General features: G+C 33.8%; 1 protein-coding gene across 3 annotated transcripts in view; it reads left to right on the forward strand.

The window, feature by feature from the left end:
* The first annotated feature begins 5756 nt into the window (after nt 1–5756).
* Nucleotides 5757–20978, forward strand: part of LOC149551150 (putative plastidic glucose transporter 2) — a 63760-nt gene continuing 48538 nt past the window's right edge. Inside the window, exons 1-5 of one of the 3 annotated variants that reach the window (XM_089786735.1) lie at nt 5757–6080; nt 6278–6414; nt 8009–8132; nt 8450–8517; nt 8628–8760. In XM_089786735.1, coding sequence (XP_089642861.1) covers nt 6309–6414; nt 8009–8132; nt 8450–8517; nt 8628–8760 — 431 coding nt within the window. In that variant the 5' untranslated portion in view covers nt 5757–6080; nt 6278–6308. Of the gene's footprint in view, nt 6415–8008; nt 8133–8449; nt 8518–8627; nt 8761–20978 lie in introns of all 3 variants that reach the window. The other 2 variants (XR_016352687.1, XM_089786736.1) reach the window with 2 other exon arrangements.

Genomic DNA, 20978 nt, shown 5'->3' on the forward strand with positions numbered 1-20978 from the left:
TCTAAACCTAATAATCATGGGCCTTATCACCTAACCAAAATAAATGAAAGAATAAAGAAGTTGTTGAAATCCCACAAAAAAGAACAAATCAATAAGAAGTCTACTTTTTTCATTAACACACTAGTTTCTCCTATTAATATTACTACCTCTAATTCCAACAATGATCTCTTAGATTATGTAGTTGATGATCCGGACTTTAAATATTACTCATAATAGTTAAACCTATGTAGTATTTTTCGAATTGGTCGTTATCTATGTATAAAACTGCATACTTTGATATTGGAGCTTGGGATCATCATGACATACACTTAGTAGTCTAAGAAGGGTATACTCCTCTTACTCAGAAGGGTATACTCCTCTTACTCACAAACACTTTATTTTGTTGTTTAATGATAATCAATAGAAGAATAAATAAATGAAGGACTATGACTAACCACAAAAAGGACATGAGGATGTGAGATATCCAAATGATGGAGACACGATCCTTTCTTATTATGCATTCCTTTTAATAAATTTAATACACTTATTATTATTATCTTTGATTTACATAAATGTGTTTAAATTATCTATATTAGTTCAAATATAAAATAATGTTATCAAATACTATATTTATAAACAAGTTGTTGAATACACATATACTATCTCTTGTAGATGAATAAATAGATAGGTGGGTAGGTTTAGAGCTAAATTGTTAAAGGTGTAAACTTAATTGGTAATAAAGATAATACAAATAGATTTTACATCATTATATATATTTTAATTAATTTTTAAAGATATAACTGAATAAAGAATTTGGTGTGTGTAGTTTGATAATATAGAATAAAATAGAATAAAAAAGATAAAATATAAGAGATTATGAGAGTGAATGAATGAAGAAAATTTAATGATGTTCATGAGATCAATAGTTTAAGGGATTCAATAATAAACTTATGTCATCCTCATGTCCTTCTCAACACTTTTCTCTTGCTACGAATCTTTGAAAAGAAATAAACTATTTTGTGTAGCCTTTCCTTTTCAATAAGAAGGTTTGGACAATCCTATTTCAAGTTCTCATACTTTCCAGATATATCTTGGTAAGCAACACTCTAAAAAATAACATTTCATTTAGTTTCAACCACTCTTTTTTTTGCAGAAAACATATGTTCTTTCTTCTTAAATCCCTTTGGGAACTATCCTCTACCTATTTCACACCTTTGATAATGAGACCTAATTCTATGTTGTGAAACTAGCAATATTGTCTTGCCCTTAAATACCACTCGTAGATAGTCTTTCTCATCATTGTCCCAAGTGGGGTTAAACTCTTTCTCATTGTGGGCTTTTTTCCATCCCACTTGCTTTGTCCACATGACAACCCTGTATGTGAAAAAAGTGATATAAACTTTATTTAATTTGTAATTAAATAATATTGAACTATATGAAAATATTTGTTTATAAGGTTTTTTGATTTACAATTTTAAATCCATTTAATGACAAATTAGAGTTGACAACTATATATGAGTTAAAGATGCTTAGTTATATAATGAAATTTAGACTATGGGATGATTGCTTTATGGTACATGGAAAAAAAAATATTGTAATTTGGAAAACCCTTTTAGAAGACTTTACAAAGTTAAATCTTGGAAGTTGGCGTAATGTAAATATCACTACATATTTGAGTCTATATAAATATATATCTGAGCGGACGAAATATAAAAGTTGGAAATGGACACCAACAATACATTATAACTCTGGATACTTCTTTTAAGGGCCTAATGCTCTTTTGAATTTGGACGTTGGTATCAAGTAAACATCAAGTAGTTTTAAGTTAATGTAAAAACAAATTAGACAAAGATATTTGAAGTTGGAAATGTTCACTTAATTGTGTAATGAAACTTGTATCATAAGGTGACAACTTTGAATAATAAATGCAGAAAATAACTATAAGCAAAGGAAGCAATTAATACATTCAAATCACATTAATATGATATGTGGTAAAATATTTAAACAATAAAAATATGATTTTTGATAGATAAAGAGTCTTTCTTGGAAGAATTGTAAAAATGAAAATGAATATAAGCAACAACATAAACACCTAGCTGAGGGGGGTTGTATATAAAACCAACCACCCTTCACTTAGTGTCTACAACCACTATATAAGAGGTGACTTTGTGATTACAATATTGTCGAGCAATGAATAACAACTATTTGAATTCGATCTCCATGGTGGATATCTGCCCTTTCCAAATGCACATTATCAATTTCAATCCCTTTTGTTGTCTTTTTTTGCCAATTCATTTTTAAATCCACTCCATTCATGATCAATGGAAGACACTTGATGTTCTTCAAATTCCATTATAGTCTCTCGGATTAGTCTTGTCCATCTATCAAGCAACCAATAGAGTGCAATATTTTGTCTATGGTATTAATGGTGATGAGGGAATTATCTTCAAGGTGCAAACACTTGACCTTCAACATGAAGCCAAAATATAGTCCTAGAAGAGCAACCTTTTAAACTCTCCATATTGTTGGTGGTTACTCCCAACAACTCAAATTTCTTATATAGAACTACCATCAATGATATCCATATGCGCATCCTGCACCATTTGGTCTTGAATTCCCTCTTGAAGCTTTGTAGAAGTTTACCTTTATTCATCATTCTTTTGGTTCCTTCCACTTTACCCCTTTTCTAAAATCCAACGGTAGGTCAACCTTTTTACATTCATTAATTGGTGGAATAAAAATATTTTGAAGATCATAAGTCCACTTTTTAATAAAAATATTATTATTTTATCAATTTTTTAAAAAAAGTATTTCATATCATTTTTCTACAAATAATGGAAAAAAAATCAAAATACTTGGTATACTAAATAAGTAAGACATGATTTACAGATAATACAAACAAGTTTAAACTAAAATATAAAATAGTAAAAACCACAAGAATATGAAAGAAGTGACAATAACTTTAGTCAATTAATTGCAAAATATTAGTTTATATTAAAATATAAAGAATTTTCAAGGTTGCAAAGAATAAATGTTTGCATATGATTATATAAATTAATAATATTATAAGAAAGAAAATCACTTAGTATAAATCATATAAATTAATTATATAATAAGAAAGACAATCACTTGGTATAAGAGTTGTTTGTAATAAATATACAAAATATATTATGACATTAGTGATGAACACAACTTCTTAAGAATTTGTTAAATGACTAGAGTTGATTTGCAAAATTCAATTCCATATTTTGTCATATTAGAGTGGACAAACATATACTAGTCAAAGACGTTTGTAGAGTTATAGGAAATATATCATTTTACAAGCCCTTAAGCTCTTTTGTACTTGGAAGTTAGTGCTAAGCATATATCAACAAATCGTTCAGTCTATATAATAATACATTAGAGTAGACAAAAATATAAGAACTCGAGATGAATACCATAAATGCATTTTAACTTTTTCATACCCCTTTAAAGGACCTAGATCTATTTTGAAGTTAAAGAGGTTGGTATTAAGTAAACATCAATCATTTTTGTTAGCTAATAAAAGGACATATTAGAGTGAGAACAAATATTGAAGTTGAGATGTTCAATTAATTATGTAGGAAATCTTATATTATATGGTGATAATCTTATAGTAAATGAAAAAAATGAGTTGTAGTTTGGGACAACACTTAAAAAAACTTAGCTCTTATAGACTTGGAATTTGATATAAAGTAAACATCAGTTCAATTTTTGAACCTATACGGAAAAAAACTACAGTGAACAAAAATGAAAGCTTTGGAGATGTCTACTTAATTGTGTGGGGACACAAATATTTTTTATATCTTATACAAAGGCAAATTAGAGTGGACAAAAATAAGAAGAGTTGAACATATTTGTTTAGTTATATAGAAAAACTTATATGACATAACGACCTTCTTATAACAAATACAAAATAACCTTCTAAACTTAAATTCATATGAAGTAGACATCAACCAAATCAAAATCACAAATTTCTATTTCATAAAAATATCATTTATATTTTGAAGACAAAAGATAAACATTTTGTATGAATATAAAAATAATAGTTCACATTTATAGAGTAGATCTTTTGAGGAGATCTCTAAAATGATAAAGATACAATGTTGGAGAACCCTTTCATTTTGAAACAATGAATTTACTATTATTTGCACATTTCATTGAATATCATAACATTATATGAAATTTATACTTCACTTTTTTCAATAATTATTAGTTCGTTCTATAGGCAGGAAACCATACTATTCAATGCACTTCAACTTTTTAATTTTTTTTGTCTAATTAGAACAATTTATTATTCAAATACTTTTGAGCTATAAAGTTTGCATATTTATTGCATGAAAAATAATTCAACACAATATATTTATTGACACTTTGATTGGTTGTTTGTGCTAGAGTGCAACTTTTTTATATGCTTGTCCAATTATAATAGTTTATTTTTCAATTACTTTTTGGAACTATAAAGTTTTAAAAGAAAATTGTAACTATAGACTTTTTGTTCAAATTTTTAATATTTTATTTTTCAGCATTTTTTTGTAAGTATGTAGTTTATATTTATGTTATTTTTTTTACAATCTGAAATAAATTATTTATATAGTATGTTCATAAAATAAAGCTAATGTTCATAAAATAAATCTATCCTCAATATTTGTTACCTACTATAACAAAATTTGTAACATCTATTTTAATTTTTAAACAACACTTTACATGAATATTACTTCTTTCCATTAAACTCAACAAAACTCAAAACTACTATGGACGCATTCCGTCTTGTTTATGAAATGTTATTGGATTCTTTACATTTGTTTTTATTCATGTGATACATTGTTGTCTCATGCTTTATATATATAAAATACCAAGAATGTAATAATGAAAACAAACAATTTTTTTTGTTAGTATCACTTTTTTTTTGGTTTCTACCATTATTACAAAATTGACATAAACATCTTCAATAGTTTTTCATTTTGTTCTTCTTTTCATATTACTTACCAAATTTATTTCAAGTTAAAACCTAGACCATTTTTTTAATACTCTTCTTTAAAGAAATTTATATGAAACAATTTACAAATATATATTTAGAAATTTATTTTCTTATGATTAATTTTTTTAACGCACTCCTTTACCAACAAAACAAACAAACTAGTTTATAGTCTTAAGCAAGATGTATAAATGATTAAACTCAATCTAAATGATTTGAAATGGACTAAAGACAATCTAATGATTTGAAATTCCAATAACTCTACATCAAAATTAACATATGATAAACTAATTGTAATATTGTGATGTGAATATCAGGATTTAACTGTGTGATTTTGAGTCAAACTCGATGACCCATGTTTCATTCTAAGGTGATTTTGAGCATCACCTAGATCCAATGAGTGCTAAGTGTTCCATTTATTCTCATGAGAGATAGATTCATGTTGAATCACTACTCATGAAACATGGGTCATCGAGTTTGACTCAAAATCACACAGTTAAATCCTGATATTCACATCACAATTTGACTAGCTGTGGAAATCATCTCCTACTTATTAATTGTAATATTATTATAACTACTGATAGATTAGGTCTGTCTTGTAGGAACCGTGAAAATGTAAGTAATAATATATACAATATATATATGTGCATCGTTTCAGGTATATATGGACATTATATAAGCAACCACATTAAACCCCTGGTGAAGGTATATATACATCGTATATGTCTTGTTTCCGGTATATATACACATTATATATATCGTTTTAAAGAGAGAACGACATGAGAAATCGAATGCATGCATATGAACGGTGAGGTAAATGCGAGGGAAGCTCAAAACAGTCAGACACGATAACATGCATTTGGATTCCAAGCCGTCCGGTCATTTGTCCACATCTTTTATCACACGCCAATTCACCGCCTGTTGTGGACTCTCGAAAGATCTAATTCTAAATCACAGCTAAATCTAGAATCATTCCCTCTAAACACACGCTTTGTGCATTCATCGCTTTTAAGTCAGTTCTGCTGGCACTGGATTCCAACGTACAAAGTGGAGGACCTGCTGTGTTTAACTCTCGACAGCTGACACTTCTGACGTTTTCTTTGTTGTACGATTTTGTAGTCAATTTAGCCCTGTTTTAGCTAGCTCTGGGGAAAATTTAAACAACCATTTTGGCAAGCTTTAGGCATTCCTTGGTAGGTTTTTTGGCAAGCATTTAGGCCTGTTCTAGCTTGGTCTCTGCTGGGTTTGGTTTGGAGCAGCAGAGGACTTATGGGTTGAATCGGAGTTTGGGATTTCTTTCAGGGTCTTGAGCTGAATTTTGAAGAGAGGAGTAATGCGAGGAAGGTCTGCAATTGCAATGGGTGATACGACGGTGAGATTTAAACGCATTCCATCCAGGGAGCCCACAGATCGCCGTGATCAAGAAGTTGCTACTCCAGGTGTGTTTTGTTAAATTTAAGTATATGTCTAAGTGCATTTTGTGCCTGAAAATGTGTATATCATGGCTTTTTAACGAGATCTCAAATCAAGGCAAACAATAAGAGCCTAAAGAATTTGATCTTGAGCTACACAACCGCAGAAATAACGCAGTAACACGCCTAAGAAATATTAGTTTCCATTCACAATTTGTTAAAATACATTTTGCTTAAAAAAAAAAATAAAGAAAGATTTTAGCTAGAATTTTGAATTATTCTTACAGAGTGGCCCCATTCAATGGGAACTACTAGAATTGTATTTGCGGATTCTGCCAAGAGAATCTAGGAGATCTTTAGGATGAAGCGATCCAGTGAAAAATTCTTCATTACTTGTTTTGCGGAATATGTACAGTAACTTCCAGACAACATCTGTGTGAAAAGATATAGCAGATGTTAAAATTATATTCAGCTGCTATTGAGACAATTTAATCTTGAAATCTCTCCAGCAGGTGCAGCAATCTTTAATTCGGGGTCGGTTGTCTTCTCAGTAAATCACTCTCTTATTTTGCAATTTTAGATCTATCGACTGCATGAAACTCCACGAACAAAGCGAATCGCAGCAGTTAACTCCCTCCTTGGTACAGACGAGTTACCAGATCTTATTCTTTTTCTCGTAAATTAGGCATTAATGCTTATGCTTATTTGTCCTTCACAATGGAAGGAAGCGTATTATTCTACTGTACTTCTAAAAAACATCGAGTCCCTTAAGATTTTCCTTGTTACGGAAGGATTTGGCTTAAAAAATGGATATGGGTTATCTATATAATATTTGATAGTTAAAATTACGACAACCAAATAGAGAATCTATGTTTAACTTGTAAAGCTTGACTTCCAGATATTCAAGCATCTAAACAACTAAACAATGGACATCAAGAGGAAAATTTAATTTTACGACAAGATACACTTTGAGAGGTGCTCCAAACGAATTTTTCTGAAGGTCTCGTCTAAACTTCGATAGATGTTTCAGATGAATTTGGCCAAAACTGATGCATATAATTTTGGACACTCAGATCTCCAATAATTTTTACCGAAACTTGACATTTGCTTAAACAATCATCATTTTAGCTCATAGATACACTTTGATAGGACTTACAGGTGAATTTAGCCCCCAACGAGGTTACTATTAAATGTTAATCACATCTCATTTCATACACATGTTTACAGTCACAACTTAGCATAGCAAAATTAAAATTTAGACAGTGGAGTTAAGCCTGGACAATATATTTTAACTCTGTACATCCGTAAGAACTGTCAACTAAACAGATTTATTGACTTTTAAAGTAGTAGTACATACCATCCTTGGCTAATGGGCGTTAATGCCATTTTTTCTCTTTTCATATATGCTTGTCCATATTTTCTCTTTTCATATATGTTTGTTCATAAATGTGAATGGACTGGATTTCTACTAAGGTGCTTGTTCATAAATGTGGGTGGACTGTATATCTACTAAGGTGCTTGTTCATAAATGTGGGTGGACTGTATATCTACTAAGGTGCTAGTTGTTACACAGATCAATTTGTGGTGTCAAATTATTTACGTGGGTGTATTGGTTGTATAGCATATTCACAGATGCAGATGGAGATGGATCAGGAGCCTATCAATTCCAAACCTTCATGGAAGCTGTCATTGCCACATGTATGCGTGTCCATCATGGCTTCTTTTCTGTTTGGATACCATCTTGCGTAAGTAGGAACAATTCGTGGATGGTGTTTTCTCTCTCTATCTTTGGATAATGTTGCTTTTGTTGTAGATTTTTTTGTTGAGATAGAACAGAATATTGTATTTTCATGTCAGATGAAAGTAGTTTTCAGTGGGTTAGCTTTTGCTAACATAAAATTCTGATGGTGGTGATCTGCAGAGTTATAAAATGCACCCCTGTGAAACTTAATGGGATGCATGTTCTGCTGAATGTTTCATAATGACTGATGGAAGAATTCTAAATATATGTTTGTTTGGTGTTATACTAGTTAATCTTAAAAGTGATTGTGATAATGTGCAGGGTGGTAAATGCACCCCTCGATTACATCGCACTTGATCTTGGTTTCTCAGGGAATCCTTTGGCAGAAGGTAAGGACTAGATTTATGTGTTTACTGTTCAATCATGTGCAAATGTTGGATGAGTTTGATATAGTTGTCTATGCACCGTGTGTGACCTTGTGTTTTTGCATGTGATGTAGGTCTCCTTGTGAGTATGTGTCTAGTGGGAGCATTTTTTGGGTGTGCCATAAGCGGTTGGATTGCAGACGGGTTAGGCCGTCGTCGGGCCTTCCAAGTTAGTGCATTGCCAATGATTATTGGTGCATTATTCAGGTTATCTCATTTCCACATCCTTAATGAATCATCCCAATTGTGTCCAATGGTTCATCAAACAGAGCTTTTATTGTTTAACTTACCCAGTTTAGTCATCCTAATTGATATGCCTCAAATGTGAAGGGAAGGCTTCTGGAAAAACAGTTTACACGTTTACATCAACATATAGTATCACATTCTAGTATTATGTTTCATTCATCATAAAGATAATATGGAATAGAATAATATAAAGAGCCAAGAGTTGTTAATGTGGATACTGGATAATGAAGACAGAGGAGGGTGGGGAATTACAAGAACAACCACTAAAATTAAATTGTACAGAAGTATTTTTCTGTTAAAATATTCCTATCAACATAATACACTATAATACTATAATGAATTGTTAAAAAGGGTTGAGCTCTGTTGGTTGAATTATTGGTTTCTCATTGTAGAGATCCATGTTTGAATCCCTAAAGTGATATCTCAAGCTGAATAGTGTTGATATCTAAATTGATGAGGTTGATGTTGATGCTTGGGAGGAGGGGTCCCCTATTTTGTGGCCTCCACCGGCTTGGGTTGGCCCAAAAATTCCCAATTTACCAATTTAAAAAAACTAAATTAAATTTTATAAATGCACAATATAATCATAATTATTAATAGTAGTAGCTATAATTTTTTTTTCAATGTGACTTTCAGAATTAATTAATTGTTTTTAAGGATCAGCAAAACGATTATATATTTATTATTAACTAAAAGCTAACAAAAAAGACCAAAATACTGATGTCCACTCCAGCTTATATGTCCATATCCACCTGCACAGTCTCATACTCTGTGACCCTACCTATACTCAAAATTCCAATCTTCTTACCCCACAGCCACATAGATTATAATTGAGAGAAACAAATACTGCTCCATTTTAGAAAAAGGAGCCAAGTCTGGGAGCTATCACAACTAACCTACCGATGACAAACTTCTGTCACAATTTGCTCAAATGAGCTACTTCCAAACATTACAGACACTCAACTCTATCATAAAGTAGGCAAAAAGGAAAGGAGGGCACACAGAAATGAAGATACCACACCAGTTTTAAGCCTTCTTTGGCTTTCCCATATGCCCATTGTACTAGTGATCTTTTGGGCCATAAACCACCTTTTTGCCTTTGCCTTTCTCGGCAACCCTTGATGCCATCTCCATCTTCTTTTGATCCAGGTCGCAAGCGTGCAAGAAGTCCTTTAGGGACTCGCATCCAATTTGCTGCTTGGGGCCCCTTTCTTCGCTATTGCTGGTAGCAATCCATACTTGGAAGGGGTACCTTGGAGGCAGCAGGTCTCTAATCCTCTGCTAGTCACCTTGGTGAGCCCTTTTGGTAGGATTGCATCTAAGGGCAGCTATCTCCTACGACAGACACAATTTGTCAAGAACCTGGGCCAACTATAAGGCTGAACTCCTCTTTCTACTTTAGGCGCTGCAAAACCTAGGCAGGTAGACCTTTAGATTTGTTCATATGGTACCAGTTCAAAGCATACATCTGAATCTATACAAAGTAGATTAAACCCTTATTTCTCCTATACTCATGCAATAACAGAGGTATGTAGTAGAAAATTACAGAACCTATGAAATCCACAAGCTGAGTGAGGGTATCCTTTCAACTCCTAAACAGAAAGGGAAAATGGATGATTGATATTTGATTTTGAATCAACAAAACCCCATATGCAACAACAAGCTAAATTGATCCTGTAGCTGATTAGTGCCCTATCCATTGGGTATTCCACAAATCATAACACACATCCAGGATATCAATGATCTATCTCATACATCATGATATTAGATCTATCCTATCACTTGTAAATTAGACATCAATATTCATACTGAACCTCATACTTATGAGACATCCGTCTCGTGAAACTCACAGCTTTGTCAAAATGTGTCAAGCATTTACATGATTCTTTGAATCAAAGGCAAATCACATCAAGACATACAACCCGAAATGAGATACAACTGGGTCTATGCTCTTTGTCCATAAACCACAAAAGATTGTAAACAACAGAGAAAGGAGACAAGAATCAGAATGACACTAAGTAATTTGTTGTTCTTTGTATTCATTCCTTTGAAACAAGTACATTCAAGATGCATGAAAGACCTATAAAAACCACCAACAAACAAAATTGTACTCTATCTTTATTATTTCTGTTCATACAAGAGAAATATTGAAAGAATGGTGGAAACCCAGCCGAGAACTTGCTCAAAACTTTGGGGACCAACAATATTCAACCTTGGCGGTATCGTAGCCATGGAAACCTGTCTAAGAGTCTAGAACCAACCCTGTACAATAAGAGAAGAAAGAAAGATATAGAGGAGGAAGGAATCTCAGATTTGATATGGAATTGACACTTGTCCACTTGAATCTCCCTCCAATGCTGTTGCAAAACATCTTTCATCTCTCTAGAACTGAAAATTGGATCAAATCCCATCATTATGTATAACAAACTCTGAAAATATTGTCCTGAATGATGAGAAAAACCCCTTTTTGATAAACTATCAGATTTGATGTCAGAAGTTGCCAAAATCCACATTGCAAAACTTTGGAGGCAAAACAACATTCCTGCTAAGGCCCTCTCCAAATTTGACACCTACCCATTTCACCGTTTTATCAGAAACTGAAAATGAATTGCCTATACCAGAATGTAGTTGCATAAGGAGCACCTCAGACAAAACCTAGTATAACTTATACCCACTGATACCTGTGTAGAAACAAATGACAAAGCTAGAAACTAGATCTATGAGCTTTTTGTCGATATATAATAGTCCTATATTTGCTTAAGAAAAACGCTTAAGGTAGCCATTTGAAGTTATAGGTTGTAGACTGAGTCTCTGGCCTTTGAATTTTTGCAAATGTTTAAATTTTAACCCAAGGTTAAAATGTTAGAATAAAACTTTCTTTCAATTTAAAATGCTCGTACCTTCAAAAGAGGAAAATAATAATTTTTTTTTTTTTTGAACTCTATATTTTTTTTCTTTTTCGAATTTGGGTCAACCTTGGTTTGATCGACCTATGACAGGTGTCATCTTCCTATTTGTTCGAATTGCTCTGTCATCCTGCCCTGTTAGCACCATCTGGACAACTTTGCCACTTGGGTGCCATGTGGCGCCCGCGGATTGTTCTCCTGACTTTGACACGTTGCCACGTGTCACCACCTTATTGATCCTCACATTTTCATATTCCTTAATGGGTGAGCATCTTCATTTTGTGACTTTGCGAGAACTGTTGATTTTCGCCACGTGGTGAAATCTGGTGTGTCCATTTGCGAACCACCACATCATCACCTCTGTCACACGTCGCATTGTTGCATACACAAGCAACACTTTGCCATTTCATCGTGACAATGTGACAATGTGACATGTGTCCTCTTTTGCCAGCTCACCTGCCTCAAACTGTGTGCTACATCACTAGTGCCACCTTAGCATCTTGCCACATGTTGCCTTGTCACATTCTCGCATACACAGTCACCATTTGCCACGTATTTTGTGACAATTCGACATTTCATGATGATGCGCCAAGTGTTAGTCGTGCTAGCTCACTTTCCTTGATTTTTGCGCTAAGCCTGGGAGTGTGTGTCACATGTTGTCTTACCATTGGTCCATCTCTGTCCACGTGTCAATTGTTGATTGGTTTTCAAGCTGCTACATCATTCATCTTTCTCAGTCTGCTTGTTCAAAATTATGTCATGTGCCTTAATTTACTTAATATTCGAGCTACTCCTTTATCATAAGGCGTGTGTCCTAAGACACTTACATATAATGTGTCGGTGTATTTAAATAGTTTGAAAATAGTTCACAAGAAGAATGTGGGATAAATGAAACATCACTTTCTTCCCTATCTGCGTCCAGTTGCCCCCAAACAAACCCCAAAAAACATGTCGATCTCGCGAGAAACTCCCATGGCAAAGGAGAAAAACTATATGAATCATTCACCAGTCACCAGTCACCAGTCACATTTAATGAGTACAACTAATCTCAGAAGGTAAAAATCATGACAGAATAAATGTAGAAAATATGAGAAATACAATAGGGTAATTTCGCGCATCTCGGTGGCTGGGAGCAAAGATATTTTACTTGTGGTATTGACCTTACCATCGATTTCCATAACTAAACTGTCCTTTGAAATGAGTGATGAGAATGTGTTCTCAATCAATACTAACACATGCCCAATAGAGGTGTTTCGATTGCTGACAAAGGTGTTAACTCTTTATGGTTGATGCGTACTAAGAAATCCATCCATCTAATTCTCTTCCTGCGGATTGGGAACAATCCCCACGATTTAGACTCTCAACCTATGAAAAAAGAGGCATTAGCCTGCTTTACCATATTTTCATTCCATCATTCCATCATGCGGCTCCATGATGATTACGCCTAAAACAACATTCTTCGCTATGGGGAGCCCCTCAACAATCTTTTATGTTTTCCCTATGTACTGCAAGTGAACAAATCGATGAAAGTAACCCAGGCTAGATGGTCTCGCAAGATTTTTACTTTGTACTCCTCCTTATTCATTACCTTCAAACAAATTTTATTCGTGTAATTATGGAAAATAGCTATCTTGGCTGAGAACAAATGTAATAACCCCTGCTATTTGTAATTGAGGATAGATCTTAAGAAAAAGGTCACATACCTAAGGCTCTCTACTTAAAAACTAGTGTTCCCACAATCATTAAATGTATATATATCTGGCTTTAGTTGTGCCTCTCAATCGGATTTGTCATGGGCTCAAATCTGGAACATAGCATGTGTCTGACCCCCAGAATGCAACGCAAAAAGAAATTTTTCAATAGGGTCAATTGGGTCAAAGTTATAACTGGTCAAACAGGGCTTCCTGGAATTTTGAGAAATATGCATCAGCATGACAACAATAAACAACCAACTTTGAGGGATTCAAAACCTGGTCAAAACATATCGAAATGACTTGAAATCTGAAACATAGGTTCTTTGATATGCATACTAGACACTCCCAAAAAGTGGTGAGTCATGAAACTAAATTGGGTGCAAGATATTCAACTGCAAACTAGGCTTCTTGTCACTGTTTCACACTTCGGCAAAATTGCAGATTTGAACAATGCTAAAAATGGAACTTCATGGAATGACAACTTATCATCATAGGACGCATGCATATACTGAATGCAAGGTGTTAGAAACATGAAATACTTCATAGGCCTCAAAATGACAGTCGGGTACATATGCATGAAAAGCACTTATGGGGGTTCAATTTGACTTGGTTTTTAGAATGGTACTCAAAATTAGAGCTTCAATTTTGAGTCCGAACAAACCCACAAGCTGATTCTTGGTTCAGCCATTGCGAATATTGGAACCATACCATAGCTCGACTCAGGTCTTATGCACTCCTTCATGACTCAAAGAACTTCCTTCTTTGAGCCTAACTCTATAGTGCATGCCATGAAAGCATATGCAGTATCAACATTTGATTGGTACTGATGCTCGGAGCGCAGAAATTCCTTGCCAAGGATTAAGTCAATCGTTTTGCAGAAAAGGCTTTATTAATTTCAAAGACTTCTTTCACCCGCTTCTACGTAATACAGCCCAAGAAACACTGCTGCTGTTTGAGAATGATCGGGGAGAAATTTGCCTCCATTATAATTTTTACCCAATTATTTTAATATCTTCAGGTACAAGAATGGAAAAAATGTTACAGGCCAATACATTGCCACTGGTTTTAAGTATCCTTTGCATGCCCTCCATGTGCCTCACTTGTCAAATCACTTCAAATCCCTTCATCTTGTTGTGTACGACGAGTCTACATCTGCACACCTAATGTCTCAAGAATCCACCAAAATTACCTTCCTCTGATCCTGTATTAATGTCAAAGCATGCTTTCAAAAGGCAAATGCCAATGTGTTAATCATTTTGTTTCAAGAGATACATTGTAGTCCTCAAAGGTGATTAAATCAGCTCAAAGTTTCAAATATACTTTATCAAATACCAAGCCGCCTACTCTGACATATGCAAACCCCTTAGGTCTTCAAACATTCCACCAAGGTTGTGAAAAGATAATGCCCAATTTGATAGGGTATCAGTAATGTGATTTTCTTTTCACAGTATGTGTTATTGTGAAATTTTGAAATTTATCAATCTTTTTGCAAACTATTTTTCAATATTTCATGCATGCAACTTGTCATTAGCTTTTCGCATTGACTATTATTTGAGAGTGACCTTCTAGGTGGAGTTGTTCCACTTGATTTTCCTATGCCAACTCGCTGGCCAGCAGACTGCCTTCACCTCCACATCATTATTTATACCAACTTAAAGTCTATGGGTCACCATAGCCAAAACGTTGCCATTCGTATCTTTCACTGCACACCCTGTGCCTGAAGGGCTAGGATTCCTCTTGGCCACACCATCAAAATTTATCTTAATCCAACCTTTTCTGGGTTCTCCCATCTAACCTCAGACATAATATTGGGAATAAGATGACCCCACAGACCATAAGCAGTGGGAGAATTTTTTAATTGATGCAAAGAAGAAAATTAATTATCAAAAATTTCACAACTTCAATGAAGAATGAAATTATATTAACCGTTTATTTTTATTAAAATATCATGATTTTAATGAAGAAAGAAATAATCTTAACCTTAAATTTATATTATTTTTAACCTTATAATTTTTTTTTTCTTCATTGCAATTGATTATTTGAAAGGGTACATTGAATGATTATTTTTTTATAACTGATTAATATTATGATTATTGTGCATTAATATAATTTTCTATAATAGTATCATTATGTTATACTCATTTTAGGAATATTCTTCTAGGTAATTTCATTTTAATGTTTATATTTGAAATTTCCCACCCACTTCTTTGGCTTCTCTCTACTCTTTATTGTAGCTACATCTGTAATCTGATTATCTTTCGCTCTCATTTTGGCGGTGGAGGACAAAATGTGATCCAAAACATTGATGTTAACAATGGTTTATAATTTTTCTACAAGATTTTGCTTTCAATCTACTGCACTGTGAAAATATCATGTACATAATCTCCTAATGGGCTTCTTTATGTTTTTGCACTACATAGTGAACCAGGTTTTCTTCTACTGGTATTTTATTAAATCTATTGTTAGCAAAATAAATTTAATCACCATTGGTGAGTTTCACAAGTTTTGCTTGGCAAAATTATATCAATTTTCCCACTTTTATCTCTGAATGTAAGATTCTGGTCTCTAGAATAATATTGTCATACTGGTCACTATAGAGTCATAGACGCCTTTCTTCTGAGGGCTTTTTCACTGCAAGATATATTGGTTTACATATTTTGATATCAATTTAAATGATCAAGAATATTAACATTGAATCAATGTTATGTGCGTACCATGCATTAAAATTTAAAATTTAACAATAACAAAAATTAACAGGTCACTGCATAATTTATAATTGAAAACATCATCACAAATGCTTGGAATTAAGTGTATCGTTAAAATCCTAAGTTGATTATTATGTTAGATGGCTTAGTCTTTGGATATTGATAGTCCCAATAAGGCTTATTTTGATGTCTGAGACCGCTGTTTTAATGTTCTATTGAAATTTATTATGTTGTTATGCTACTGCTCTCATGATTTATTAGATATTGACATATATGATATTTCTCACTATTTTGCTACACACACACACAGAGACCGCCATGTTGGAAATATTGTCCTTGATGTCAAGAAGCTAGACAGTATTATAGAAATTTTGTCATTGATGTCAAAGGTGCGAAGAAGAAAGTTGCCATTAACGTTAAACATGAGAAGCAATATTTTCATAAGGAGCATGTTGTACATCATGATTCAAGTCAAAATGTATATTTGGAGATGGCTTTTCAGCTGACAGAAGAGAAAGTTCCCTGCATTACCTTTGTAGAGGAGGTTGATACAATTGAACCAAATGGTTTGACAATGAAAGAATCAGTAATTGTGTAGAATAACAATAATGAAGAAAGTGCAGAGATTAAAGCAATCAAGATGATATAAAGCAGTTGTATAAAGCAGACAATTTATCTATGCAACAATTTGCTTGAGAAGTTTAAAATAAAGACTAAATAGATGCAGTAATGTTAAACACAAACAGATTCATTATGCCAAATAGATTGATTTAAGATAGAGGGTGCTGTGATCAAAGATAACCATGAAAATTTCATATGAATGCAAAGGAATTGGTGCAAAGTTCCTCAACATAATATCGTATAGATAAAAGCATAAAATAAAGACTAAATAGATGCAGAAATGTTAACACAAACAGATTCATTATGCCAAATAGATTGATTTCAAATAGAGGGTGCTGTGATCAAAGATAACCAGGAAAATTTTATATGAATGCAAAGGAATTGGTGCAAAGTTCCTCAACATAATATCGTTTAGATAAAGTCATAGTTTAATGACTTGGGCTCACCATGGACTTAGCAAAGCCAAAATGTTGGACTTGGACTCGGACTTGCAAAAGGACTCCGCAAAAGGAAAAAATGTAGTTTAACATATAAACACAAAGAACTTAATGCATTTCAAATTTTAAAGAACACAAGAGCCGTAATTGATACATCACACTTGTCATATGAATCTCAAACACTCAATATATGAAGAATAGCAAAGACCAAATGAGAGAAAAAGTGCAAAAAAAAAGGCTTTTTATCATTTGCCTGGGTGGCGTGAGTCAATCAGAAAAATGTGCAAGTCCTTCTCAAAGACTCATGTGAGTCATTGGGGAAAGACTTGCCTGGACTCGGCTTTCGAGTCCATGGTGAGTTGACTTGGCTCGCCATTGAACTTGTGAGTCCATGTGAGTTTTTCAACTATGGATGAAAGCATTTTGTGTAGACATTAAGCAGAATTATATGAATATGAACTAAAGACAACATATAAAGAAGACATATCTTATGAGGGACTAATGAGCAAATTCATGTCTTATTTCAAGGTCCAGAATTTTGAAAAGTTGGAGTAGATTAGAGATAGACTAGTACAGATAATATATATGCTGACAGGAAATTTATATGACAGAGAGCATCAGAGATTATTGGAAATGAAATTATCAGGTCTTGCAAACGTGGACTAGACAAGTAACATACAATTGCAATGATCGCACTGGAGTATAGGTGTGAACACAAAGATATTAAGTTTGTACATGTTGAACATCTGAATAAAAAGATATATATGAGAGACATTTTTAGATTGTATAAATTTTAGAAACTGCCATTTTCAGAAAGAAATCGAAATTGCTCCGAACACATGTATGGATAAATTTTCAAGACATTATCTGACGACAACGGCTCACATAACGAAATAGCGATGATCTTTGTATCTTATTGCAGTGATTAGTAAAAGGCAAAGTAACTCGATTCAGACCCGGGTCGAACTCAGCAAGGGTAACTCGACTCGTGACCCGGCTTGGACTCGTTTGTGACTCGGCAAAGTGATAAAACCCTTGAAATTTAGAGATTTTTTTGGATTTAAATTAATTCCATGCACCCATTATTAAACAAAGATTTAAGTCACAATAACATCATAAAATAAGAGGTAATTTGATCATATACATAATATACATCAATTATGTAACTACAAAGGGGAAAAAAAGAAAAATCAGCCGAGTCAGATGAGTCAGCTGAGTCACCTACGCGAGTCAGCTGAGTCACCCTGCCGAGTCAGGCGAGTCAACTCATTTGACCCGCCAGGCCAGGGTCACTTGTCATTTTGACCCGGCTAAGGCAACTTGGCTCGCTGACTCGGATGACTCGCTTGACTCGTGGCGAGTCTCGTTACTATGGTAAAAGGAAATATTGTCAAGATTAAGAGATAGCAATTTGCTTAAAATCTGAAATACAGCGGTTTGTATTATTAAAAGATAGTGATGACCGTTAAACTAAAGCAGCGATCCATACTAGTTATATCTTACAGAAATTAATATGTTTATAGTTTAATTTGAGTTAACAGAAAAAAGTGCGATCTAGTTTATTAATTAAAAGATAAAGAATGAGATTAGAAGATTGTTGAATGTGAAATTGGAGTGGTGCAATTTATGAAGGGATAGTTTATCAAGGAGTGATTTTTAATAGTTCAAAAGACATGGCTTTTAGAAAGAGATATGACCTTTCAAATAAAAGTGAAGATATATGTAGAGATTGTATGAGGATAGTAAAGAGAGTGTGGATGTATAAAAATATGTAATAGAAGATCATTTATATTAAAGAGAAGACTTGCATAAGAAGAATGCAAGAAGAGATTCCCTGAGTAGATTTAAATAGATCCTTGTATCAGATTATAAGGCATATATGCAGAATTAGAGAGGACTATATGCATAAGATGAATAAAGTTTGGAAGATAGAGAAGTGTGGTGTGTGTTTTATTAAGTCAATCTGATATACACACCAGATTTAAAACATGTGCGGTGAGATAGAAGAAAATATACTGTAGACTGTCATAGCTGGTATATTGAAGTTGAAGAATAATCACACACACACACACACACACACACACACACACACACACACACGCACACGCACGCGCACGCACGCACGCACGCACGCGCACACACACACACACACACACACACACAAAGAGTTGAAGCATAAAGAGATCATTGCAGATTGATGGTAAGGATACAAGAAACATGAAAAGTGCGATCATATTATAAAAGAAGAATTTTCAGATATCATAGCAGATTTAATAAAAGATTTATGGGAATATAGTGAATACATCATCAATTGAGATAGCAACATTGTCAAGGCGGAATATGAGCTTTAAGTGAGGTTGGTGCTTTGCTTTTAGAGGTTGACGCCTACAAATTGTGGGAGTTGGTGCTTCCAGTGAGTTGGTGTTCATAAACTTAGGAGCTGGTGCCTACAAAAAAGTTGTAAAAGAAGAATTATATAAAAACATTAATTTGTCATTGTTTTCCTCCATTTGGGTTTCCGTGTAAGACATAGTGTCACTGTGTTCTCATGTGCATGATTGTTAAATTTATAATTGATAATCGATGCTATTTTATTGGATAAAGTTTAATATGGTAAAATTCGCTGTGATACTGATTTACCCCCCCCCTTCTCAATATAACATCCTCACGCCTTACCCTGTTGTTCCCTATTTTGTGTCTCGGAAATGTGTCCCCTACCGTATCCCATCCCTGTCCCTGAGTGTAGTGGAACATAGTGAATTTACCTAGAGAATCGCATATGGTGTCAAAACAGGATTAAAACTAAAATTGAAATGGAATTTTTGAGAGCTATTATGAAGTAATTGGTAAAATACTTGCTTGTTATTAACAGAGATTGAGAGGTCTATATATACAAAAGAATGGAACGATGTTTCCTTTGGAAACGATTATAAATAATAGAAGCTTTCTATTCTAGCTCAGATAAAACTAACAGTTTTCTACAGCGAACTAAATATTAGGAACAATCTAATATTTACAATAGATTACCAATAGATTAAAATTAACTAATAATATATGCTTATCTATTATCGTAAAACCCTCCCTTAATGGTTACTCTATCCACAACACCAAGTTGTCCTCTAAATTTGACAATTTTATTAGGACCAAGAGGCTTGGTGAGAATGTTTGTTGTTTGATCTGCGGTAGGAACATACAGCCAATCTATTGTCTCGGCTTCAACCATCTATCATAGGTAGTGATAGTGAACATCCACATGCTTGGTTCGTTCATGGAAGATTGGATTTCGTGCTAACTTGATAACGTTGTCATTATCAACAGAGTAGTTGGTCCCGTTGGTGACATCTGCATATCCCCAAGCATTCGATGAAGCCAAACAATTTCACATCCTGCCTTAACAGTCCTTCTGTATTCAATCTCTGTGGAGGAGAGAGAAAATGCCTGTTGCTTCTTACTGGTCCATGTGACGACACCAAATCCTGACTGAATACATATCCAAAAGTTGACTTTTTATTGTCAACAGAACCCGCCCAATCTAAATCTGTGAATCCACTGAGTTTAGGATTAGAACTTCAAGAGTAAAGAAGTCCATAATTTGAAGTGCCTTCACATAATGAAGCATATGCTTTGCTGCCATCCAATGACCAACCTTGGGAGTTGTCATAAAGTGTGAGATGTAATTGACTGTGAAGTTAATATTAGTTCTAGTAACAGAGAGGTAGATGAGGTTGCCTAGTTGCCTGTATGTAGTTTCATCAACGGGAGGAGAATCAAACTTGGCTGATAACTTGAGACCTTTCTCCATGGGTGTAGATGCAG

The sequence above is a fragment of the Cupressus sempervirens genome, chromosome 6 (assembly GCF_028749045.1).
Source record: "Cupressus sempervirens isolate cs-2001-9-10 chromosome 6, ASM2874904v1, whole genome shotgun sequence".
NCBI classification, from domain to species: domain Eukaryota; kingdom Viridiplantae; phylum Streptophyta; class Pinopsida; order Cupressales; family Cupressaceae; genus Cupressus; species Cupressus sempervirens.